General features: G+C 40.3%; 1 protein-coding gene across 4 annotated transcripts in view; it reads left to right on the top strand.

Annotated features, from left to right (window-relative positions):
• LOC136880975 (protein croquemort) overlaps positions 1–23,284 on the top strand; it is a 340,578-nt gene that overhangs the window by 278,752 nt on the left and 38,542 nt on the right. For all 4 annotated transcript variants that reach the window (XM_068229277.1, XM_068229278.1, XM_068229276.1 and 1 more), the window contains exon 5: positions 8,137–8,346. In XM_068229277.1, the coding sequence (XP_068085378.1) occupies positions 8,137–8,346 (210 nt within the window). The remainder of the gene's footprint in view (positions 1–8,136; positions 8,347–23,284) is intronic.

Genomic DNA, 23,284 nt, shown 5'->3' on the forward strand with positions numbered 1-23,284 from the left:
AGTGTTTATTATTATTAAAATTTCTAATGGAGATGAGTTAACCGAAACACATTTAACAGAAGGGGAACAATAGTCTGAAAATTTACAAGAAGTTTTTAATTTAGAATACCACCCCTCAGAAATATGGAACTCCCACTTCCCGAGTCTAATAGGGTCGTGACAGGTTCGTTATTTACTTCAATTTTCAGAAATGGCACGAATCCTGAGGCCTCTGCCACAATTCTGAGGCATTCTCTAGGGCCTTCAAATGATAAATTAGAAAAAATTTCACCCTTAACAGAATTTTCACCTGGTTTAACAGGGGCTGAGCCTCGGGAAGGTGAACATGGTGACTCAGCCGAGGACGCTAGTCACTTCCTATAGTCGGGGTTAGTGGAGGTAGCACCAGAAGTTGAACAAGATGGTGTGCTGTTAAGAATAGTGAATTTCTTGGCAAGATGAGCAAATGAGCCGCATTTGATGCAGCCTTGAGGTGGACCTGTTCTAGCTTTGTATCACCAATCTGACATTCAATTCCTTTGAATTTCTTACCTACTGACATCAATTTAGTCTTTGAAAGGCTAATTTTCATACCATACTCATTGCACCTATTTTCAAGTTTCAAGATATTAGACTGCAGGCTTTCAGTACAATCTGCTATTAAGACCAGACTGCTTACTAACATGGAGTGAAACCAGACTGTCCATGAAAGGCAAAGGATATACCATCTTCTGGAAAGGAAAGGAGGAGCAAGAATGTTGCATCCATGGTGTGGAATTCACTGTGAAGACTAAACTGGTTATTGATCACCAACTTACTCCCACTACAATCAACGACTCTCCACATTCCACTCTCAGGAGGTGCTCCAAGCTTAGATGCTGATGATCATGTAAAGAAGAGTTCTACAATGAGTTGAGCACAACCGTCACCAAGCTACCATCTGCAGATAAGCTCTTACTCCTTGGCAATTTCAATGCCAGAATTGGGAGAAATAATCGGCTATGGAAAAATGTGATGGGAGAGCAAGGAGTCGGGAATTGTAATGCAGATGTGTAGAACATGAACTCTTCATCACCAACAATGTTTCGAATGCCTAACCGCTTAGAGACCACCTGGATGCATCCTTGATCCAAGCATTGGCATATTCTTGATTATGTCATTACATGGCAACATGATAAGAAGGACATACATATTAGCAGAACAGCAACAAATATTCATGATTGTTGGACTGATCACGAACTCCTTATTTGCCAGCTCAGGATCTCCATACACCCTAAACCACCTAGGCATCTGCAAATCTTCACCAGAAGATAGTTTAACATGCTTAACCTTCAGAATTTCAGAATATGATCAATGTACAGCTAACAGTTAATCCAGTTGGCCCATTCACTGAATGGGCCACTTTGCAGAAGATGATTGTGAAGTCAGCCGAGGAAACCATTGGTTTTATAAAGCTGAAGAGACGAGATTGGTTTCACGGCAACAGTGAGGAAGTTTTATGTCTTGTCAACGCAAATAGGGAAGCCTATCTATCCCATCTTCAAGATCCATCCTCAACATGAAAAAGGCACATTTTGTTAGAACTTAAAAGAATATGTCAGACAAGGGTAAGAGAAATTTAGAATAATTGGTGGCAACAGAAAGCTCACGAACTTCACAAACTATCTGATGCTCGGGACTTGAATTTTTACGCAGGAAGAAAAAAGAGTTGCATGGTCCATTTCGCTCTTCAACAGGTACACTGAAAACTGCTGACAACTCTACTACTCTTACTGACAACCATGAAATCCTGGAGCATTGGACGGAGCATTTCTCCACCTTTCTAAATCGTCCTTCCACTGCTGATGAGGGCTTTCTTTGTGACATGCCTCAACAGCCCGAACAACCACGGATGGCAATTCCGCCAACTTACCAAGAATTCGGTGCAGCTCTCAATCGTCTGAAACCCAGAAAGGCACCTGGCCCAGATAACATCCTCCTGGAGTTAATTCTGGCTGGTTGTCAGTCACTCAAAATGAGGATTTTCACTCTCATCCTCAAAATTTGGGAAGTCTGAGAGGTATCTGGCGAACTAAAAAATGCCACAATCATCACAGTCTTCAAGAAAGGTGATCAGTGTTTGTGGTAACTATCGCGGTGTATCACTACTATCTATTATAGGTAAGATTTTCACAAGAATTCTGCCTAACCACCTTCAGGTTATGTCTAAGAGAGTCCCAGTGTGGGTTTTGAACTTCCAGAGGTACAACTGATATGATCTTCTGTGCAAGGCAACTTCAGGAAAATTGCAGAGAGCAACAGAATCCTCTCTTCTTAATCTTTCATGACCTGGAAAAGGCATTTGACTCTGTTCCAAGACCTACTATGTGGGCAGTACTGATTGTCAGCGTTCAGGCCGGACAGGTTTGTCTCCGGGATATGTGCTTTATATTTAGCTGCAATGCTTCAACCCAGATGATGCTGTATCACCTATACCCACACCAGAGGAATTGCAACTGCTACAAGAGTTCATGTGATTGTTTTGGTCTCATCATCAACGTTTTACCGAGCTCAATAGCTGCAGTCACTTAAGTGCGGCCAGTATCCAGTATTCGGGAGATAGTAGGTTCGAACCCCACTTTCGGCAGCCCTGAAAATGGTTTTCCGTGGTTTCCCATTTTTCACACCAGGCAAATGCTGGGGCTGTACCTTAATTAAGGCCACGGCCGCTTCCTTCCCAGTCCTAGCCCTTTCCCGTCCCATCGTCACCATAAGACCTACCTGTGTCGGTGCGACGTAAAGCAACGTTCAAAAGACCAAGGTCCTGGCACAACTCTTCCACATTTCAACATCTCCATCTCAGATCAGTTAGACCACAGTATCCTACCTGTGCACCACCGGGTGTGACCGTGGTGTACCACGCTGTATGGTTGTGGAACTTGGACTCTTGAACATTTCCACCAGCAAAAACTTCGATTCATCCTTAGGATCAACATTGCTGTTCTTAAGAAAGCGCATGCCAAGAACATAGAATCATCCATCATTGATCATCAGCTTAGATGAGTTGGCCATGTCCATCAGATGAGTGATACCAGATTTTCGCTTCTAATCTTGTACGGTGAACTTTGTTCTGACACCAGACCTCGTGGATTTCCCGTGAGGCGCTACAAGGACCAGCTTAAGTACGATATGAAGATGACAGGTCTCAATCCACAAACCTGGGACATGCTTGCTCAAAACCGTACCATCCCTGCTGCTGTCAGTCTGTTTGAAGGGAAATGACGCAGATGTGAAGAGGCCAAGAAGGAAGCAAGAAAACTCTGTGCAGCATAACCATGCCCACCTCTAACAATTCTGTGCAATCTGTGCGGATGCTTATTCCATGCTAGAATTGGTCTCTTCAACCATCGAAAGTACATCCAGAGACAGAAGTGAAAATGTTGGAAGAAGTTAAATATTTCAAATGGAACTTCCGTTTCAAATACGGACAGCAACAATGCACTTTGATTCCATACGAAACGTTATGGCAGGCTTGTTAATTTCATTTTTTAACATTGAAGACAAAAGTTTTTCAAGGTCAATTTGTGTACATAATGTATATATGATGATATCTTTCGCATTTCCCAAATAGTTCTTAAGAAGACATTGGGTTCTTACATTTTTTTTCAGTTTCTGATTTGAATTTTGTAATCTACCACGTCATTTTATGGCTGATGAAGTCTCAAATAGAGACGAAACATGTCCCTAAATATTTTTAATGTTTTTAATTAAATAGTTCACTTGTAAAGTGATGTATATTGATTGGGTGGACCAAAACCTAGCATTGTTTCTTAGAATTCAAATACTTGAAAACGAGTTAAAGCTGCCGCCGCCGCAGAATGTTGGTACTAGTTTCGACCTTGCTATATTTGGTCACCTTCTACCATGATAAAAATTGAAAATAGCATGCATGTGTATATGAACACCAGTAACATGTTACAATTGGTATATTTTAATTTGTATAAAGTTACATAATGGTGAAAACACATGTAAGCCCTGTCAAAACTGATGTTTTACACTGAAGTCCAATGGGGTAATGATAGATTGTTGAATGTTTTTGTAATAAAACAAGTATTCTTGGATCTTGAGTAATTGATCTTTGTGTTATTGTGGACCCATAGATTATAGAATATACGAGTAAGAATTTATATAGTGTTAAGGGGACAAGTGGCCTTCAGTGTGAAGTGAATATCCCCACACTCCTCGGCATGGACACTACGGCAGGTTCGAGTGCCAAGTGCACATAAACTGCGGGGAACGTGCAAGTCACAAGGTTCAGAGCGCTCTAGCGGGCTTTCCTGAGATACCACACAGGCTAGTGCAAGGAGCAATCCAGGGATATTTTCATTTATGATGGATTTCACACCCAAAAGTGAATCAAATGATGTCACGAAAGAGCGCCGACACAGGTAGATCTCGCTGACGATGGGATAGGAAACTGCTAGAATTGGGATGGAAACGACCATAGCCTCAATTAAGGTACAGCCCCAGCATTTACCTGGTGTGAGGAAAGGTTAGCTGGGTTGAGTGGTTCAGACAGTTGAGGTGATGACCTTCTGACTCCAACTTGGAAGGTTCGATCCTGGCTCAGTCCGGTAGTATTTGAAGGTGCTCGTATACTTCAGACTTGTGTTGGTAGATTTAGTGGCACGTAAAAGAACTCGTACAAAACTAAATTCTGGCACCTCATCGTGTCCAAAAATTGCACGAGTAGTTAGTAGAACATAAAGCCTAAGAGCGTTCACCCTCGAAATGGCGGTCATTTATCCTGTAATGGCAGCGATATTTTACCGGTCTTGCAGACTCATAGTATAAATTGTGTTAAAAATCGTTGACTTGTTATACATACATAAACAGCACACCCTTTTATCCTCAAAAGTACAAGGAATAAGATGATGATGATGATACTAAAGCTGTTATTTATCATCCACAAAGTGTAAGACCAAAAATATGTTGAATTTGTTTATATTATTTATTTTTGCAAAAGTTTTGCTATATATAAAATGTTTATATTTAGGTAAATTTAAAAAAAATGACATATACAAAAGAAGCACCAGTTCATAGTAAATAGGTGCGTACCAGTATATAGTTTATAATACTGTTCTTAGCTGGAAAAACTATACAACAATGTATACATCAGTTGTATGCTACCACTTGTACATTTCACTCAGTCACTTGGGTGGATCTTTCTTTTTACTCCATGATTGTGAGGCCTCCAGAAGTGCACTACTTTATAACACCCCTGGTGAATACCACCATTACTTCCTCGACACTAGAATGTAGACTTCTTCTTCTTTACTTTCAAGCACTCAACACATAGGCGATTGTTATTCTGTGGCAATATTTCGAGAGAATGAGAGGGGCCTCCTGCATGACCTGTTGGCCTCATAACTGGAATTGGGAACTGTTCATTTAGCAATCCCCTAACTATAGTGATCATGAAGTCCCATCTTGCTAAAGGCTTATCAGTGTTCTTTATGTACAGGACTTATGTGTCAAATAATGCCATATCTAACTGCTTCCAGTACCTTCTAGTGGGTCTGGAACAAGTGGCATGGAAAATGCACTTACCTTTATTATCTACACCTCCCATGAAGTTATTGTACTTATGAATCAGTAGTGGTTTCAACCCCTCCTTTCCCTCAATGTAACATCCTGTTGTGAGACAAACTGGTCTCCTTGTTTTCATCTCTTTATAAGCAACCAGTAGAACGTCACCTTGCCTAAAGTAAACGATTTGCCTAGGTTCAAGTTTTGTACCTAAAACAATCTGAGACAGTCCCTTTGAAGATTTATTCACTGTTCCTGAGATGAGTGCATATCAACACTTCAGATTGATATCAGAAGGAAAACTGGCGACTAAATATAGCTGGCTCAGCTGAGACATTCGTGTGGCCGGCCGCTGAGTATGTAGCAGCTAGCACAAGACAGCGGAATTATGACGCTACTTTGGCAACGATTTACACTAGATTAGTGTAAGATGTTATTATACAAACTATTTCATGATTATGGCTGAACATTTCTCCTTCAATTGATTCGTAATTAGCACATTTCGATGAATAATAATAATAAGATTATCGAAATAAAATAAAGAGCATGTCAAAATGCCTGATATCAGGCGTTGCCACTTGGAGGGTTAAATGGGGGTTAAGGTCCAAAAACAAAAATACTCATTCCTCCAAAACCGTTTACAAACATGGCTAGTTTACCTTATCTCATTCATAACGATGTGTACCGAGACAACATTCCAAATGGCGGTATATGTTCATAAATCCTGAACAATAAACAATAAGAAATATTTTAAAACTTTCCACCCCTGTAAGTTTAGCTCTGGAAACAAAATTATTCATCCCTCCAAAATTGTCTGATGTACGAAGTTGTAATGTTACAAGAAGGTTATTCTTTTATTTCCTAGTTGTGAAATTTGATGTACTTCAAAATATTAATAATAATGTTGTTGGTTTTACATCCCACTAATTTCTTTTATCGTAATTGGAGATGCCGAGGTGCCGGAATTTTGTCCCAGACCGACACGAAGGTGACATGTTTGAGCACCTGGACCGAGTCACTCAGTCCGGCAAAAATCACTAAACTGAAGAAGTCAATGCACGAAAGAATTCACATTATTTACAGGAAGAGTGAAATCTGAAAGTAGCACAAAATTATTTATTTGATTCTGCTTTGATAATGACATACACCACCGTCATTCTCAAGGTGTCAATTAAGTTTGAATTATACTTCTGCTATTATTTCATTCACTTCACTGCCAATATCCATTTTTTTCTTCTTTCTTTTTCATATTGAATGCCTATTGAAGTTTTTTTTAATGCCTAAAAGTCCTTAGCTTGTAGTTTGTACACCTTTAAAGAACAAACCACACGCTGTTGAATTTGAACATGACTTGGTCCATTTCTTGTGTAAATATGCATTGTGTGATCAGTACTTACCGTGTACTGCATTGTGGCATTAAATCAGCGTCCTCCAAACAGGATGACCTTGCATAATAAGTCAACAGTACAATTCCAGTTGAAATATACAATTGGATTATGTAATAATCCTTTAATATTATGAAAAATATGCTTTTTCTATAGAGTCCTTCATGACATGGAAGTTTGAAACTTTTTGCTAATGAACCTCTCCGTCCGAACAGAAGGCTTCTTATTCTCGGAGTCCATATGAAACAAAATATGAATTAATATGTCTTCATGATCCTTAAGATGTCTGCCCAGTCTGTAAATACTTAAAACAAAGTATAGAAGAAATGATGATGATGATGCTGATCTAAAATAGGTACACAATTTTGAAGTATAAATGAAATGGAACAAACAATTGGTTAATAAAAACAACACCGGGCGAGTTGGCCGTGCGCTTACAGGCGCGCGGCTGTGAGCTTGCATCCGGGAGATAGTAGGTTCGAATCCCACTATCGGCAGCCCTGACGATGGTTTTCCGTGGTTTCCCATTTTCACACCAGGAAAATGCTGGGGCTGTACCTTAATTAAGGCCACGGCCGCTTCCTTCCAACTCCTAGGCCTTTCCTATCCCATCGTCGCCATAAGACCTATCTGTGTCGGTGCGACGTAAAGCCCCTAGCAAAAAAAATAAAAACAACAATGTCTTGAAGTATTGACTGTAGCTCGGTGGTTAGTGCGATTAATTGCCACGCCTGGAGGCCCGTGTTCGATTCACCGCTCTGCCACGAAATTTGAAAAATGTTATGAGGACTGGAACGGGGTCCACTCAGCCATGGTAGATCAGCTGAGTAGAGGTGGGAGCTGGAATTCCCTTCTGAGCCATCGTCAGAGTGGTTTTCCACTTCTCGAGCCAAATGCCGGGATGTTATCTAACTTAAGGCCACGTTCGCTTCCTTACCTCTTCCTCGTCTATCCTGTCCCCCAAATAGGTCCCTGTTCAGCATGCCAGGTAAGGCCGCCTGGATGAGGTACTGGTCCTCCTCCCCAGTTGTCTCACGGTTCAGGACACTGCCCTTAAGTCAGTAGTCCCTTGCTGAGCCCCAATCCTGGAAGTTAAACAGATAATGAGAAAATGTAGACAAATCATACTATAGCAGGTTCTATCATCTACTATTGTAAATATTCAATTTTTTTTTACATTGCCAGTCTTTTTCTTGTGTTGCAGACTACAGCTTATGCGACGCGATTTCTTCCAGAGTTTATGCGCTTATTCATCAGTATTTTCTTAGACAAGACAAATTCCTCGCTGGTTGTAACTAAGACTGCACGGGAGCTTCTTTTTGATGGTTATGACGACAAGCTCCTAGACTTTGCTCGCCAATTGAACATATCTTTGTTCAAGATACCATTTAAAAAGTTTGGATACTTTGCTGAGGTAAGTGTGTGAGGCATGTTCGCATTTTTTAATTCCCCATGTTGTATTCATGTCTCTTCTGCCATACAGTTTTCACATTCGCAAAAGCTCGTTATATGAAATGAAGACACTGACCTATGTCTTACTAAAAGGAGACATAGAAAACATCAGAATGCCAGTACACCTGCTAAACACGAAGACCTACAAGAACACAAGAAAAATGCAGCTATATCTTGAACAATTTTTATTTAGCAGACGGATTATTGGAAACAAGCAAATTGCGATATGGAACATATGGTTTAGATCATCATCAGTTCAGCTAAAATAAGAGATTTCATCACGCGAATGAAAATTATGTGTGTGAATTGTGTAGTGAACAGTTCTGCAGTAAAAGACAAAAGTAGGACTAGAATAATTATAATATAGTTTCTGTATTTTGCACTTTGTGCACATTTTCATTAATAATAATAATATTGGCTCCTGTAGTCATGAATACTAATCCTACTTGGTGTACCTGTATGTAATCTTAGTCGCACTCACGAAGCTTGAGGCAACTAGAAACTCTGGACATTTTCAGACGCAAGCACCACATAGCGCAGGGGCTGATTTAGAAATTTCTGTACAAATAAATCTTGCTGGAGTGATGTTTTGCCCTACTGTTCCGTGTGAAGAGACAAAGTTGACATAGTAACACCTCTTCTTGATTGGGAAATACAACTTTCTGTTTATGTAGCTAAACAAAGTTTTATGCCTTCTTTTGTAGCACTTGTTCAGCGTCTAATAATAGAAATAATATAAAATTTGAAAAATATTAAATTAAATTTACACCATAGTTCGCAATGAAAAACTTTAAACTTACAGGTCTAACAATGACAACTATGGAAGGATTGTGGAAAGTGGAAGGAACCCTAATGAGGCCTTGGGATCGTATATTGTTATGGGGAAAGAGAAATGCGCGGTGCACACCCTTGAGCTCAAATTTATTAAAGATTAACACAACCCAAAATTCAAATAAAGGAAATTTACGAGGAAAAATAAATGTTTAAAACATATCTTGCTGAGGATACAGCATGAGACATTACATTTCACCCAATGCCATTATACACAATGCACAATGAACCTCTTCAAGCACTACAGGTATGACAGGCATCCTCCAAGTACTGCACACACACCATTAGGGCACATAATGTACTACCCAAATCCTCTCTCAAAATTTACTTTAAATTAAATTACTGTGTGCATTCTTAATTACCCAACATTAAAATAATAAAATTGGAGGTAAAATTTAGAATGTTGCAAGGGAATTAAGAGGGAAATAGTTACATTTATTATGTTAGCTTGCAACGTTGGTCATATTATTCAGTAAATGAGGTTAGTAAGTCACTATCTATTTTCCATGGCAGGTACGCATTATTTTAACATTTTAACACTGATAAAATTCACATTATGTCCCACATGTCCCATCAGTCAAATTAAAATGTAATTAAGGCCAAAAATTGAACATCATATTAACTTTACCGCTAAACAGATTATATTCAAATGAAACATGAAAGCTCTTCAAGAGTGTGCATACAGAAATCCAACTCACTGATATTAGAAATAAAAGGGCACAAATAACACCTTCATACCAGAGAATCTCAGGTTACAAGCATGATATACCAAGATCACCAAGCCTATCTGTCCTCCAACACACAAAACACCAAGTGTGATAACCCCTGAATCAAGCAATTGGTATAACCAGTTAAAAAGGCACAAAACGACCTCAATACTACTGATTCCATCACACGACATTACAAAAACACAATACACACACACAGACATACCAGTGCGGTGACCCTTAAATCAAGCAGTACCAGCAAAAAAAAAGGGCAATACATAACCCCAAGTACTCTTGAATCCCTCACACAACAATGAGACTATATTAGAACCAGTATCGTACTCCCAGGAGAGGAATGGCCTATCAGCACCTAAAGTCCTAAGTCCCAAGGCACTGAAGACAAACGCAAATAACATCCAATATTTACAAGTATTTACAAATATGGATGGACAGATACGATGCAGCTCATTATAGAATTTTGAAAATATTACTCAGTCCACAGGACCCCATAATCGAGCAAACGAAACCAGAAACAAATGGAAATAAACTTTTCCCAAATTGTAACACCTACAAAATTTCACTAACATTTCATGGCGAATTTAGAATAACTGACAACCTGCAAAACAACAACAGATTTAACTGAAATTAGTAGCTCGGAATAATGATACCGAAATAAAACTTCGAAGAAAATATTCCTAGTATATAATTTACAATAACAATAGACACTACTCTCAACCCATCAAAATTTGCCATAATGGCCTCAAGTTTTACCTGGTCTATAAATATGGTGAGCACGTTTCACCCTTTGAGACTCTCCAAGTCCTCATAGACCCCTCCCTAGGCATACATGGGTAAATAAGAGGGACAGGGAACTGTTGGAGAGATGTGTGGAAGTAAGAGGAAGGGAAAAGGTAGGAAAGGGAAATGTAGAGTAGAGGATAGGAAAAAACTGGTGGAACAGGGCCATGGGAAGGAGAAAAGGGAGGAGGAAGTACCTTCTACAGCTATCAGGAAAGATAGGGCTGACCAGGAGGGGAGGGATTCAAATGAGATGGGTAGGGTTGAGGCTCTGGTCATGGGGGATTCCATCGTTAGACACATGGGGAAAGTGTGTGGAGGAAAGGGAACCAGGGTAGAATGTTATCCAGGAATTAGGTTGAGGCAGATGTTGAGGAAAGTAGAGGAGAGGGAGGAGGGGAAGGAGAAGGTGGTAGTGTTTCACGTTGGTACCAACAATGTAAGGCAAGCTGATATAAGTACAAACATAGTTGGAGATGTGTGGGATCTGGTAAATGCATCACGGGTGAAGTTTAAGAAAGCGGAGATTATTAGTGGAATACTGTGTAGGAGGGATACTGACTGGAGGGTGATTGGGGATTTAAATGAGACTATGGAGTGGGTTTATGGGAAACTAGGAGTGAAATTTGTAGATCCTAATGGGTGGGTAGGAGATAGGGATCTGCACTCAGATGGCCTTCATTTAAACCGCAGTGGTACGTATAAGTTAGGAAATTTGTTTGGAAGGGTAATAGGGAAGTACATTCAGGGAAATAGGATGGCCTAGGGAGTGGTGATAAGGGAACAGGGAACTGGAAATCAAGTAGGGATGACATAAAATTGTTAGTGTTGAACTGTAGAAGTATTGTAAAGAAAGGAATAGAATTAAGTAATTTAATAGATATATATTTACCGGATATAGTAATAGTTGAATCATGGCTGAGAAATGATATAATGGATGCAGAAATTTTCTCACGGCACTGGAGTGTGTAATACCAATATAAATGGTCTTTTATTGGACATTATAAATTTTCCAGCTAACTCATTCTTGGTTGCCAGCGTTTCGCCCTCGTGTGCTAGGGTGGGCTCATCAGTTGGTACCTAGCACACCTACCAATACGCTGGCTAGTGCATACCGTGGAGGCCACTGCGTAGGCTAACTGGAGCCACCGGCAGTGCCAATGCACTAAGAGACTTGGTCTCATTATCAAAAATTGATGCCTGCTTGGCCATCAGATGATATAGATGTTGATTCCCATAGGGAATCTGAAATATTTGTCCTGAATGAGTAAATTTATAATACCAATATAAATGGTCCGTTATTGGACATTATAAATTTTCCAGCTAACTCATTCTTGGTTGCCAGCGTTTCGCCCTCGTGTGCTAGGGTGGGCTCATCAGTTGGTACCTAGCACACCTACCAATACGCTGGCTAGTGCATACCGTGGAGGCCACTGCGTAAGCTAACTAGAGCCACCGGCAGTGCCAATGCACTAAGAGACTTTGTCTCATCACTAAAAATTGATGCCTGCTTGGCCATCAGATAATATAAATGTTGATTCCCATAGGGAATCTGAAATATTTGTCCTGAATGAGTAAATTTATAATACCAATATAAATGGTCCGTTATTGGACATTATAAATTTTCCAGCTAACTCATTCTTGGTTGCCAGCGTTTCGCCCTCGTGTGCTAGGGTGGGCTCATCAGTTGGTACCTAGCACACCTACCAATACGCTGGCTAGTGCATACCGTGGAGGCCACTGCGTAGGCTAACTGGAGCCACCGGCAGTGCCAATGCACTAAGAGACTTTGTCTCATCACTAAAAATTGATGCCTGCTTGGCCATCATATGATATAGATGTTGATTCCCATAGGGAATCTGAAATATTTGTCCTGAATGAGTAAATTTATAATACCAATATAAATGGTCTTTTATTGGACATTATAAATTTTCCAGCTAACTCATTCTTGGTTGCCAGCGTTTCGCCCTCGTGTGCTAGGGTGGGCTCATCAGTTGGTACCTAGCACACCTACCAATACGCTGGCTAGTGCATACCGTGGAGGCCACTGCGTAGGCTAACTGGAGCCACCGGCAGTGCCAATGCACTAAGAGACTTTGTTTCATCACTAAAAATTGATGCCTGCTTGGCCATCAGATGATATAGATGTTGATTCCCATGGGGAATCTGAAATATTTGTCCTGAATGAGTAAATTTATAATACCAATATAAATGGTCCGTTATTGGACATTATAAATTATAAAGAATGAGTTAGCTGGAAAATTTATAATGTCCAATAACGGACCATTTATATTGGTACTAGCTGATGTACCCGTGCTTCGCTACGGGATTCTCAGAAAGACTGACTTTGTGGTTTTCCTAACTGAAATCAACATAGGTTATTACAAAAACGTAAGTATGAATGTAGCTATTGAAAGCAATGCTATCATATAAAATACTCGATCAAATGGAAAGCCGCACGTTTTATAACTTTTAACGAACAGTGCTGCGGTTAGATTGCGGTGCTAATCTAATAGTCCAAAGTTCCAGAGCTGGGATGACCAGGCCCCAGATTGCCATGAACACTCATCTGCCATTATTCCGCTAAGTATGCACACTGTTCATTCCAATCAGTGCCTCAGAGTAGGGATTGAATAGCCCGAATGCTATGATGATCCAGTGTGTTACGTACCAGTAGTATCAGAAAATTTATAAACCAGGGGAATGGCATGCTAAAGAAGAAAGTTATCTAACTCCCCAGCTACTTCCCATCAATATTCAGGCAGGCTGTTACACTCTGTACGACTCGGCGAGTTGAACGTGTGGTTAGCGGTGCGCAGCTGTGAGCTTGCATCCGAGAGATAGTGGATTCGAACCCCATTGTTGGCAGCGCTGAAGATGGTATTCCGTGGTTTCCCACTTTCACACCAGTCAAATGCTGGGCCTGTACCTTAATTAAGGCCTAAGGCACTCCTAGCCCTTTCCTATCCCATCGTCGCCATAAAACCTATCTATGTCGGTGTGACGTAAATCAAATAAAAAAGTACCCTGTACGCAGCAGTAATCCTATCTACCGGAGATGAGGGGCAACAGAAGACACAAAGCACATCACGACAAACAATGGTCAATGTAATGTTATTGTTGATCAATGTTATGAGTTTTCTATATTGTAGGCCTACATATTTAGTTTCCTTTCGACTCTGTGATTTGTAAAATATTTTATACTGTAAACTGTAGTTTCTTATTCTCCGATTTTACATACCGATTATATACTGTTTACCCATTTTCTCGTTACTCGGCGCTGATATGGACTTGGTAACAAAAATCCAAATTCATGAATATCTTTGTGATCATAGCCACTACGGTAACAATGTATAAGACATGAATAATAGGAAATTTAATACTATATAACCTTAGTTATGTAGCATTCATCGATTACACCTCTAATAAGAAATATTTGAGAATTACATTTTAGGCCTTCCCCTAAACTACCATTTCACTCAGCGTGAATAAAATAATTTACAGCTTATACTATAGCGACTTATTTCCTGACTTTGCATACCGATTTTCATCAAGATAGGACTACTAATAACAATATTTGAGAATTAAATTTTAGGCCTTCCCCTAAACTACCATTTTTCTCAGCGTGAATACAATTATTGACAGCCTAGATTGTAGCAATTTATTCCCCAACTTTGCATACCCATTTTCTTTAAAATACGACCACTAATAACATAAATAGTTGAGAATTCAATTTTAGGCCTTCCCCTAAACTACCATTTCACTCAGCGTGAGTAAAATGATTTATAGCCTAGATTGTAGAGGCTCATCCCCCGACTTCACATACCGATTTTCATTAGACCACCAATAACATAAATAGTTGAGAATTCAATTTTAGGCCTTCCCCTAAACTACCATTTCACTCAGCGCAACTAAAATTATTTATAGCCTAGATTTTAGAGGTTCATCCCCTGACTTCACATACCGATTTTCATTAAATTCTCTTCAACCGTTTTCTCGTGATGCGTGTACATACATACAGACAGACAGACAGACAGAAATTACGGAAAAGTAAAAAGTGCATTTTCTTGTTACTATGGACATGACCGATACAGAAATACCATTATTTTCAAATTCTGAGCAATGTACAGACAAAACTCTTATTTTATATATTGAAACGGGAACGCCCTACGAACATTCACGTTTCATTCTTTTATTATGAGGAGCTCGCTAACACCCGGCCGTAAGGATTTAAAACTTGCGCCGAGCGCACAGGCATAGTGGGAGCTGGAAACAAGCTCGCGATGTTCTAGAACACCGGCCAAGGACAAGCGACGTCACGCAGAAGGTTCCTTCGTGTTCCATAGCATTGCTGCATGAACGAAATATAATATCAATATTTCAATAACGTCACCTTGCAGGCAGGAATAATGAACGCTGCTAGCCGAAATTTCGTGTCAATCGGTGTGAAGATGGCCAAGATAAAAAAAAATTCTTGGGGCCCACATGTGTAGCCACGCCCACCGGCCTTCGGCAATATAAGCGAGTCGCCAGCCTGGGGTAATGCAGAGAGAGTGTGCGGTACGCAGCGGCAGTGTGCTGTAGGCAGTGAGTGAATGGAGTCGGCAGTAAGCCGTGAGTTTAGTGAGTGTGTGCAAGCAAGCACGTCGCGACATAATTCGTCACTCGGTCCGGCTGTATACTTGAGTTCAGAACGTTCGTGTTAAGAGCTTTCTCCGTGGGCTTGATTTCATTTAAAGACTGTGTTCTCGCATAAACTGTGCCAGCCTTGATTTCATTTAAAGACTGTGTGAAAACAGCGATAGTGTTTCTAGCCAGCCTTGATTTCATTTAACGACTGTGTGAAAACAGCGGTAGTGTTTCTAGCCAGCCTTGATTTCATTTAAAGACCGTGTTCTCGCATAAACTGTGCCAGCCTTGATTTCATTTAAAGACTGTGTGAAAACAGCGACAGTGTTTCTAGCCAGCCTTGATTTCATTTAAAGACTGTGTTCTCGCATAAACTGTGCCAGCCTTAATTTCATTTAAAGACTGTGTGAAAACAGCGGTAGTGTTTCTAGCCAGCCTTGACTTCATTTAAAGACTGTGTTCTCGCATAAACTGTGCCAGCCTTATTTTCATTTAAAGACTGTGTGAAAACAGCGATAGTGTTTCTAGCCAGCCTTGATTTCATTTAAAGACTGTGTTCTCGCATAAACTGTGCCAGCCTTGATTTCTTTTAAAGACTGTGTGAAAACAGCGACAGTGTTTCTAGCATAGACTGTGCCGATCTTCATTTCATTTAAAGACTGTGTCTATCCGTTGAACTGTGTTCATAATAAACTGTGCCAACATTCCCTCTTAAAGACAGTGGAATGCAGTATCGTGATTTCTTTCCGAGGAACCATGTCAATTCCCACCATAACCTGTTCAGAATCACGTATGATCTTAAGTGCCAGTGATAATCTTCTAAAATTTACGACGTAATGGAACTTGGACTGTCAGTTATTTCAACAAGTGTATTGTGCTGATGGAGTACAGTGCAGAGACTGTACCCGGTAAATTTACTTTTCTTTATGAAGTGCTTAATCACTGCACCTCGGAAGGTCCTAGATTGTTTTCGTTTGTTTATTATTCCAAATACGATAATTCCTTCCATCTTATCCTCGTGGAACTGTAACTCTAACTTTATCCTTGCTGCTAAAGTGCGTTCAACATCATTGACTGTGGGAACTATTTCGGCGTGCTTCGCCTTAGAGAAGTGTCACACCAGTGTCCCATGACGTCCAATGTGGAAGCTCCACATTTCCCCGTTCCTGCCTCAGGTTCGAGTCATCAACACTAATACAGAGAAAACCCCAACAACGGAAGACAACGCCGACGCCGACCGCAAGACGACGCAGCCGCCGCAGGACGACGTCCTCTCCACGCCTTCAGGGATAACTCCACGATTCAGCTGTAAAAGGTGACATAATTCTTTGCATACCTATTGAATAAACTGAAGGATCCACTTAATCATGAAATTTTTTTTCACTACCCTTCTCTCTCACTCTCTTAGCATGGGCCGTACACGCCTTGTCATTCCTCATGCTCTCCGATAAACTGAAGTACGGGCGTTCCTGTTACAATATATAGATTATAAATTTACTCATTCAGGACAAATATTTCAGATTCCCTATGGGAATCAACATCTATATCAACTGGAGTGTGTTTCATAGAGATAGGATAGGAATGGTGGGAGGGGGAGTGTTCATTCTCGTGAAAGAAGAATTTGTAAGCTACGAAAAAGTTAAAGATGAGACACATGAAATTCTAGGTGTAAGGCTCATTTCTAAAGATAATAGTCAACTTGATATATTTGGAGTGTACAGATCGGGAAAGGGTAGCACTGACGCGGATTCGGAATTATTTGATAGGATAGTCAGCTATGTGGGAAATTACATGGAAAGAAATGTGATTGTAGCGGGAGATCTGAATTTGATGTAGATGTTGATTCCCATAGGGAACCTAAAATATTTGTCCTGAATGAGTAAATTTATAATACCAATATAATGGTCAGTTATTGGACATTATAAATTTTCCAGCTAACTCATTCTTGTTAGCACACGAGGGCGAAACGGAGGCAAAGTTAGGCTCGTCAGTTAGGACTTAGCACACCACCCAAAACGCAAGGCTAGTGCATACCGTGCATTGGCACTGCTGGTGGCTTCAAATAGCCTATGCAGTGGCCTCCACGGTATGCACTGGCCTTGCGTCTTGGGTGGTGTGCTAAGTCCGAACTGACGAGCCTAACTTAGCAAACGAGAATGAGTTAGCTGGAAAATTTATGATGTCCAATAACAGACCATTATATTGGTATTATAGATCTGAATTTGCCAGATGTCAATTGGGAAGGAAATGCGAACGACAGAAAGCATGACCAACAAATGGCAAAAGAGTTAATATGGGAAGGACATCTGATTCAGAAAGTGACGGAACCAGCCAGAGGGAAAAATATCCTCGATGTGGTGCTGATAAAACCAGATGAGCTCTATAGGGAAACTGAAGTAATAGTGATCATGAAGCTGTTTTTTGTGGTAGTTAAAAATAAATGTGATAGAAAGGAAGGTCTTAAAAGTAGGACTGTTAGGCAGTACCATATGGCTGATAAAGCAGGCATGAGGGAGTTTCTAAATAGTAACTATGACCGGTGGAAAACGGTAAATAAAAATGTAAACAGACTCTGGGATGGGTTTAAAGAAATTGTTGAGGAATACGAAAACAGGTTTGTACCTTTAAGGGTGGTAAGGAATGGTAAAGACCCACCTTATTATAATAGGGAAATAAAGAGACTAAGAAGGAGGTGCAGACTGGAAAGAAATAGTTAGAAATGGCTGTGGAAGTAAGGAGAAATTGAAGGAACTTACTAGAAAATTGAATCTAGCAAAGAAGGCAGCTAAGGATAACATGATGGCAAGCATAATTGGCAGTCATACAAATTTTAGTGAAAAATGGAAGGGTATGTATAGGTATTTTAAGGCTGAAACAGGTTCCAAGAAGGACACTCCAGGAATAATTAATGAACATGGGGAGTGTGTATGTGAGGATCTTCAAAAGGCAGAAGTATTCAGTCAGCAGTATGTAAAGATTGTTGGTTACAAGGATAATGTCGAGATAGAGGAGGAGACTAAGGCCAAAGAAGTAATATTATTTACATATGATAAAAATGATATTTACAATAAGATACAAAAGTTGAAAACTAGAAAAGCGGCTGGAATTGATCAGATTTCTGGGGATATATTAAAGACAATGGGTTGGAATATAGTACCATATCTGAAGTACTTATTTGATTATTGTTTGGTCGGAGGAGCTATACCAGATGAATGGAGAGTTGCTATTGTAGCCCCTGTGTATAAAGGAAAGGGTGATAGACATAAAGCTGAAAATACAGGCCAGTCAGTTTAACATGCATTGTACTGTATGTAAGCTTTGGGAAGGCATTCTTTCTGATTATATTAGACATGTTTGTGAAATTAATAATTGGTTCGATAGAAGGCAATTCGGTTTTAGGGAAGGTTATTCCACTGAAGCTCAATTTGTAGGATTTCAGCAAGATATAGCAGATATCTTGGATTCTGGAGGTCAAATGGACTGTATCGCGATTGACCTGTCTAAAGCATTTGATAGGGTGGATCGTGGGAGACTACTGGCAAAAAGGAGTGCAATTGGACTAGACAAAAGAGTGACTGAATGGGTTGCTATATTTCTAGAAAATAGATCTCAGAGAATTAGAATAGGTGAAGCTTTATCTGACCCTGTAATAATTAAGAGGGGAATTCCTCAAGGCAATATTATCGGACCTTTGTTTTCTTATATATATAAATGATATGAGTAAAGGAGTGGAATTTTAGGTAAGTCTTTTTGCGGATGATGTTATTCTCTATAGAGAGATAAGTTACAAGATTGTGAGCAACTGCAACGTGACCTCGAAATTGTTGTGAGATGGACAGCAGGCAATGGTATGTTGATAAACGGGGTTAAAAGTCAGGTTGTGAGTTTCACAAATAGGAAAAGTCCTCTCAGTTTTAATTACTGCGTTGATGGGGTGAAAGTTCCTTTTGGGGATCATTGTAAGTATCTAGGTGTTAATATAAGGAAAGATCTTCATTGGGGTGATTGGTGATCTACGCTACATCTACATGCAAAATTACTTTGTGTTTACACTAGGATACGACGTTCAAAGATATTAATAGTTGAAAATGTACTCATCCTTCAGGAACTATGAACACAGCTTTATAGGAGTGCACACCCGTGTATTTATTCGGTCTTGATGATGCCCTCAGCGATGTGAAATCCTTCGATGACTAACTGACAAGTCATGAACATGACGGCTTGATCTCGTGCGACGTTCCAGACTTGTTATACCAGGCGAAATTCCGGCAGGCAGCTAGATGTCTCGTTCTCTCTGCTACACAGGGCGAAATTCCAGCAGGCAGCTAGATATGTTGTTCACTCCGAAGTTCTTGTAGACTCCTTATGTAAATGAGGGGGGAAGTTATTTCATGTGAATGCGTTAGTTTATATCACACATCACAGATTCAATATATGGTTGGATCTGCTCAATGACACAAGCACCCCAGCCTAATGACAGTTATGTCTCTGAAGCCCGACATTATTCCCTCCTCATCTACCTATCCTTCTTATTGACAGCTACTCTAGGTCCTGAAGTTCACTGGTTCACTTAAACCTCTCACTGGACACGCTACTATTGTGTTAACATTCTCGTATTGCATAACAATAATTCATGCACACTCCATTGCACTTAGTCATACGTAAGTCGAGCTCTCTACTGCGTTAGGGATTGGTCTGTCGAGGCACTGCCCTTATACATGCCGACAATGAGCCGTTCATTCGCTTTCCTAAATATTTCACGTTTGTCTCTGATACACTCGCTCCACGCACTTAGTTAAATGTGTGCCTACTTATGTTAATTGAGCCCTATTAGTTTAAGCATATATATGGGGCTCGATGCACGACCTCTTCTTCACACAGACAGCGATCATCACGGTTTCATACCATTTCTACTATATTTGTTAGCGACACACTGTATGCGAATAATCAGATTGTGGTTACTTCCACATACATCCACAGACTTTAATCAATCACTGTATTACACTGTTCACACTTCAGAATGATTTCTTCACAAAGGACTCGCACACAAATCACAACGAACTGGTAACAAACTGATGTCACACTGAAAATGAACTGGTAGAGTCTGTTCTGCAGCTCTGAACTGTATAGGCAAGATACCCTGAAGCTGGCAGTGGGGGAAGACACACCACTTTCTCGAAATGTGCTCCGGTAATACGTGACGGAGAGTAACGAACGAGGTATCAAATTGTAGCTCCTGTACTCCCATTTCCACTGAGTGAATCTAATTAAAATAGCTTCGTTGATTCTCAAGCAATCTTAAAAGCGCCCTTTGGTCTCTGTCGGTGGATGATGACGAGCGCCAGGGGAATCCTTCAGCTAGCTGCCACGGTTGAGACCCAACATCTGGTAACCATTAAGGCGCACCTTGTTGCGGTGTAATTACCATTCTTGTAATTATGTAGAGCACTTCTCGGCTTTATAATTGTGTGTAAAATTCTCTGGTTCGAATGAATGTTTGCACATGACTCTCCGTTGAGTATTTTAGCGAATTATAATAATTTGGCAAAAAACAATTGAATTTGGCGAGTTGGCAGTGGTGAATGGATGAGGGAAATATGGTATAATGTTAGTTCATTATGTTGGATGTCCTCCACGAGCTCTACTAGTGACCTAGATTCTTAGTCATGTGATAACGTGTCTCTTTTCATCTCGCTCACAGTTGGAGTGAGAAAACTTAAAGTACAAGCGCTCCTGCACTGCCTCGCTGCTAATTACCGACAACTAGAGTTGGGTCGTGCGAGTCAGAGTACTGCCATTCGTTTCTCGGAGCGGGTGGAAAAATCCTGACTTGGACAGTTTTTACAGTAGAATGATGCGGAAAACAAATACAGTGGAAGTCCGCTATAACGAGAACTCCGTTATAGCGACGACTTTTTTCTGTCCCTTCAAAATTCCTATACTAAATTGTGTATCGTCCTTCGGTTATAACGAAAACCCTATCACGGGCGCATCCGTTATTACGAGTGATTAAGCGTGCGCGAGTTTCCGTTACCGATATTTATGCACCACAGCGATGATATTGCATCGTTTCCTCGCTATGTGCACTAGCGATTTCTCTCGTCGACATTCGAAGGCGATGTCGGAGTCGATTAGTAATACCCGTCGACAGCTGTTCCGTAAAGAAAATTCGAAATGAAAGAGAACATATTTTCGTAATAAATGCGTAAATAACGTGTCCGATAACGGTTGTTAAATCGTTAAAAATTAAGGCTGACTAAACGACCGCTTAATTTTGAGGCTAAATACTGCACTTAAGTAGGAATGGGATACACCTCGAGATATGGCAGAGTGGTTAATTGATTTCAGAGGTTAGTTTATATTTTGTCGCGTCTGGTTAAATTACGGAAAGGCTATTATGAAAATTTATAGCGAGAAAGTTATAATTTCTCTACTGCCGCTTGAAGTGTGTTTTCATCATACGTATAGTACGATTAAGTTAGGATACGTGACGCTGTTTGAATAGGAAAACTGAAACGTTTGCAACAAAATGCGATCGATCATCTTCGGTACGGTAGCCTATAGTTTTTTCACTTTGTGCATTTGCGAGCTCTCTCGTTGACATTCAAAGGCGATGTTGGAGTTGATTAGTAATACCCATCGACTGCTGTTCTCTAAAGAAAACTCGAAATGGAAGAGGATAACATGTTTTCGTAATAAATGCGTAAATAACGTGGCCGATAGCAGTTGTTAACTCGTTAAAAATAAAGATATCTTAATTTTAATGTTATATACAGAAATTAAGTAAGAATGTGATACACCTCAAGATATGGCAGAGTATATCATTGATTTCAGAGGATATTTCATTTCTTTTCGCGTCAGTTACGACTATTTACATGTCAATTTTTCGCGAGGAGGTTATTTCTCTACATGCGTTTCAAATATGTTTTCATGATAGACTACATATACGGTTAGGTTAGGTGACGCTGTTTGAAGAAGAAAGTTGAGGCGTTTGCCACAGAAATCTCTGGAGTGATGCCGTATTTTTCCGAATCCAAGACTTTTTTCTCAGAGTCCAATGCGAAAACTCAAGGGTTGTTGCATTCGCGGCCTAACAGTAAGTTAATGGATACCGCTGGCAATTACCGCGGTAACCACAGTGCATCTTTTCACACGCGCACCGAACTCGTTGACAATAAACGACCGCCTCTTTACTACACATCGCTAGCCGCGACAACCGGTTGTGCAGTGCCTGTGTGTTTCTCAAATCTGCAGAATGGCATCAAAACATGCGACCCTTCGAATATTTAGAAAAGCCATGGCTACTCAGTGGCAGAGTCATAACGCGTCTATTGTACTTGACGCTTCGTAAAATCAAGGTTTATACACAGCAGGAATATTTTCGTGATGGATAGTCGTGTTGTAAAGATACGTGAAAAAGTTATTGCCGGCAAATTTTCAACGGGTTCTAGTCGATATTATGATGCCAATTTTAAGTTAATGTTTATTAAACACTCGGAAATGTAGAATAATTGTGCAGTCGCAAGAAAATACGGCATAGGCCTAACTAAAGCCAATATTTGACGTTAGCGTGAAGACAAAGAGCTAAAAAAAATGCATACTGCACAAGGACGCTTTAAAGAAGTCGAAGGTGAAATTATGAGGTATGTGCACGAAAAAAGCAAGGGCGGAATGGCCATACGGTGGCGCATTAAACTCGTTCGTTGACGTTCAACGTTCGCGATTAGGCCTGTAAATCGCTAGCTGCTGAATTTGGCCGAACCCGACAAGCGAGACGTGCGTGTAGTGGTAGCCGGTTATATCTGACGCCGCGTAAAAGTAACAGTTTTATAGACAGCAAGAATAATTTCCTGATGGCTCGTCGTATTGTAGAGCCGCATGGAATAGGTATTGCCGGAAAATTTTCAACGAGTTCTCTTCGGTATTATGATGCCA

The sequence above is a fragment of the Anabrus simplex genome, chromosome 9 (assembly GCF_040414725.1).
Source record: "Anabrus simplex isolate iqAnaSimp1 chromosome 9, ASM4041472v1, whole genome shotgun sequence".
Classification (NCBI taxonomy): domain Eukaryota; kingdom Metazoa; phylum Arthropoda; class Insecta; order Orthoptera; family Tettigoniidae; genus Anabrus; species Anabrus simplex.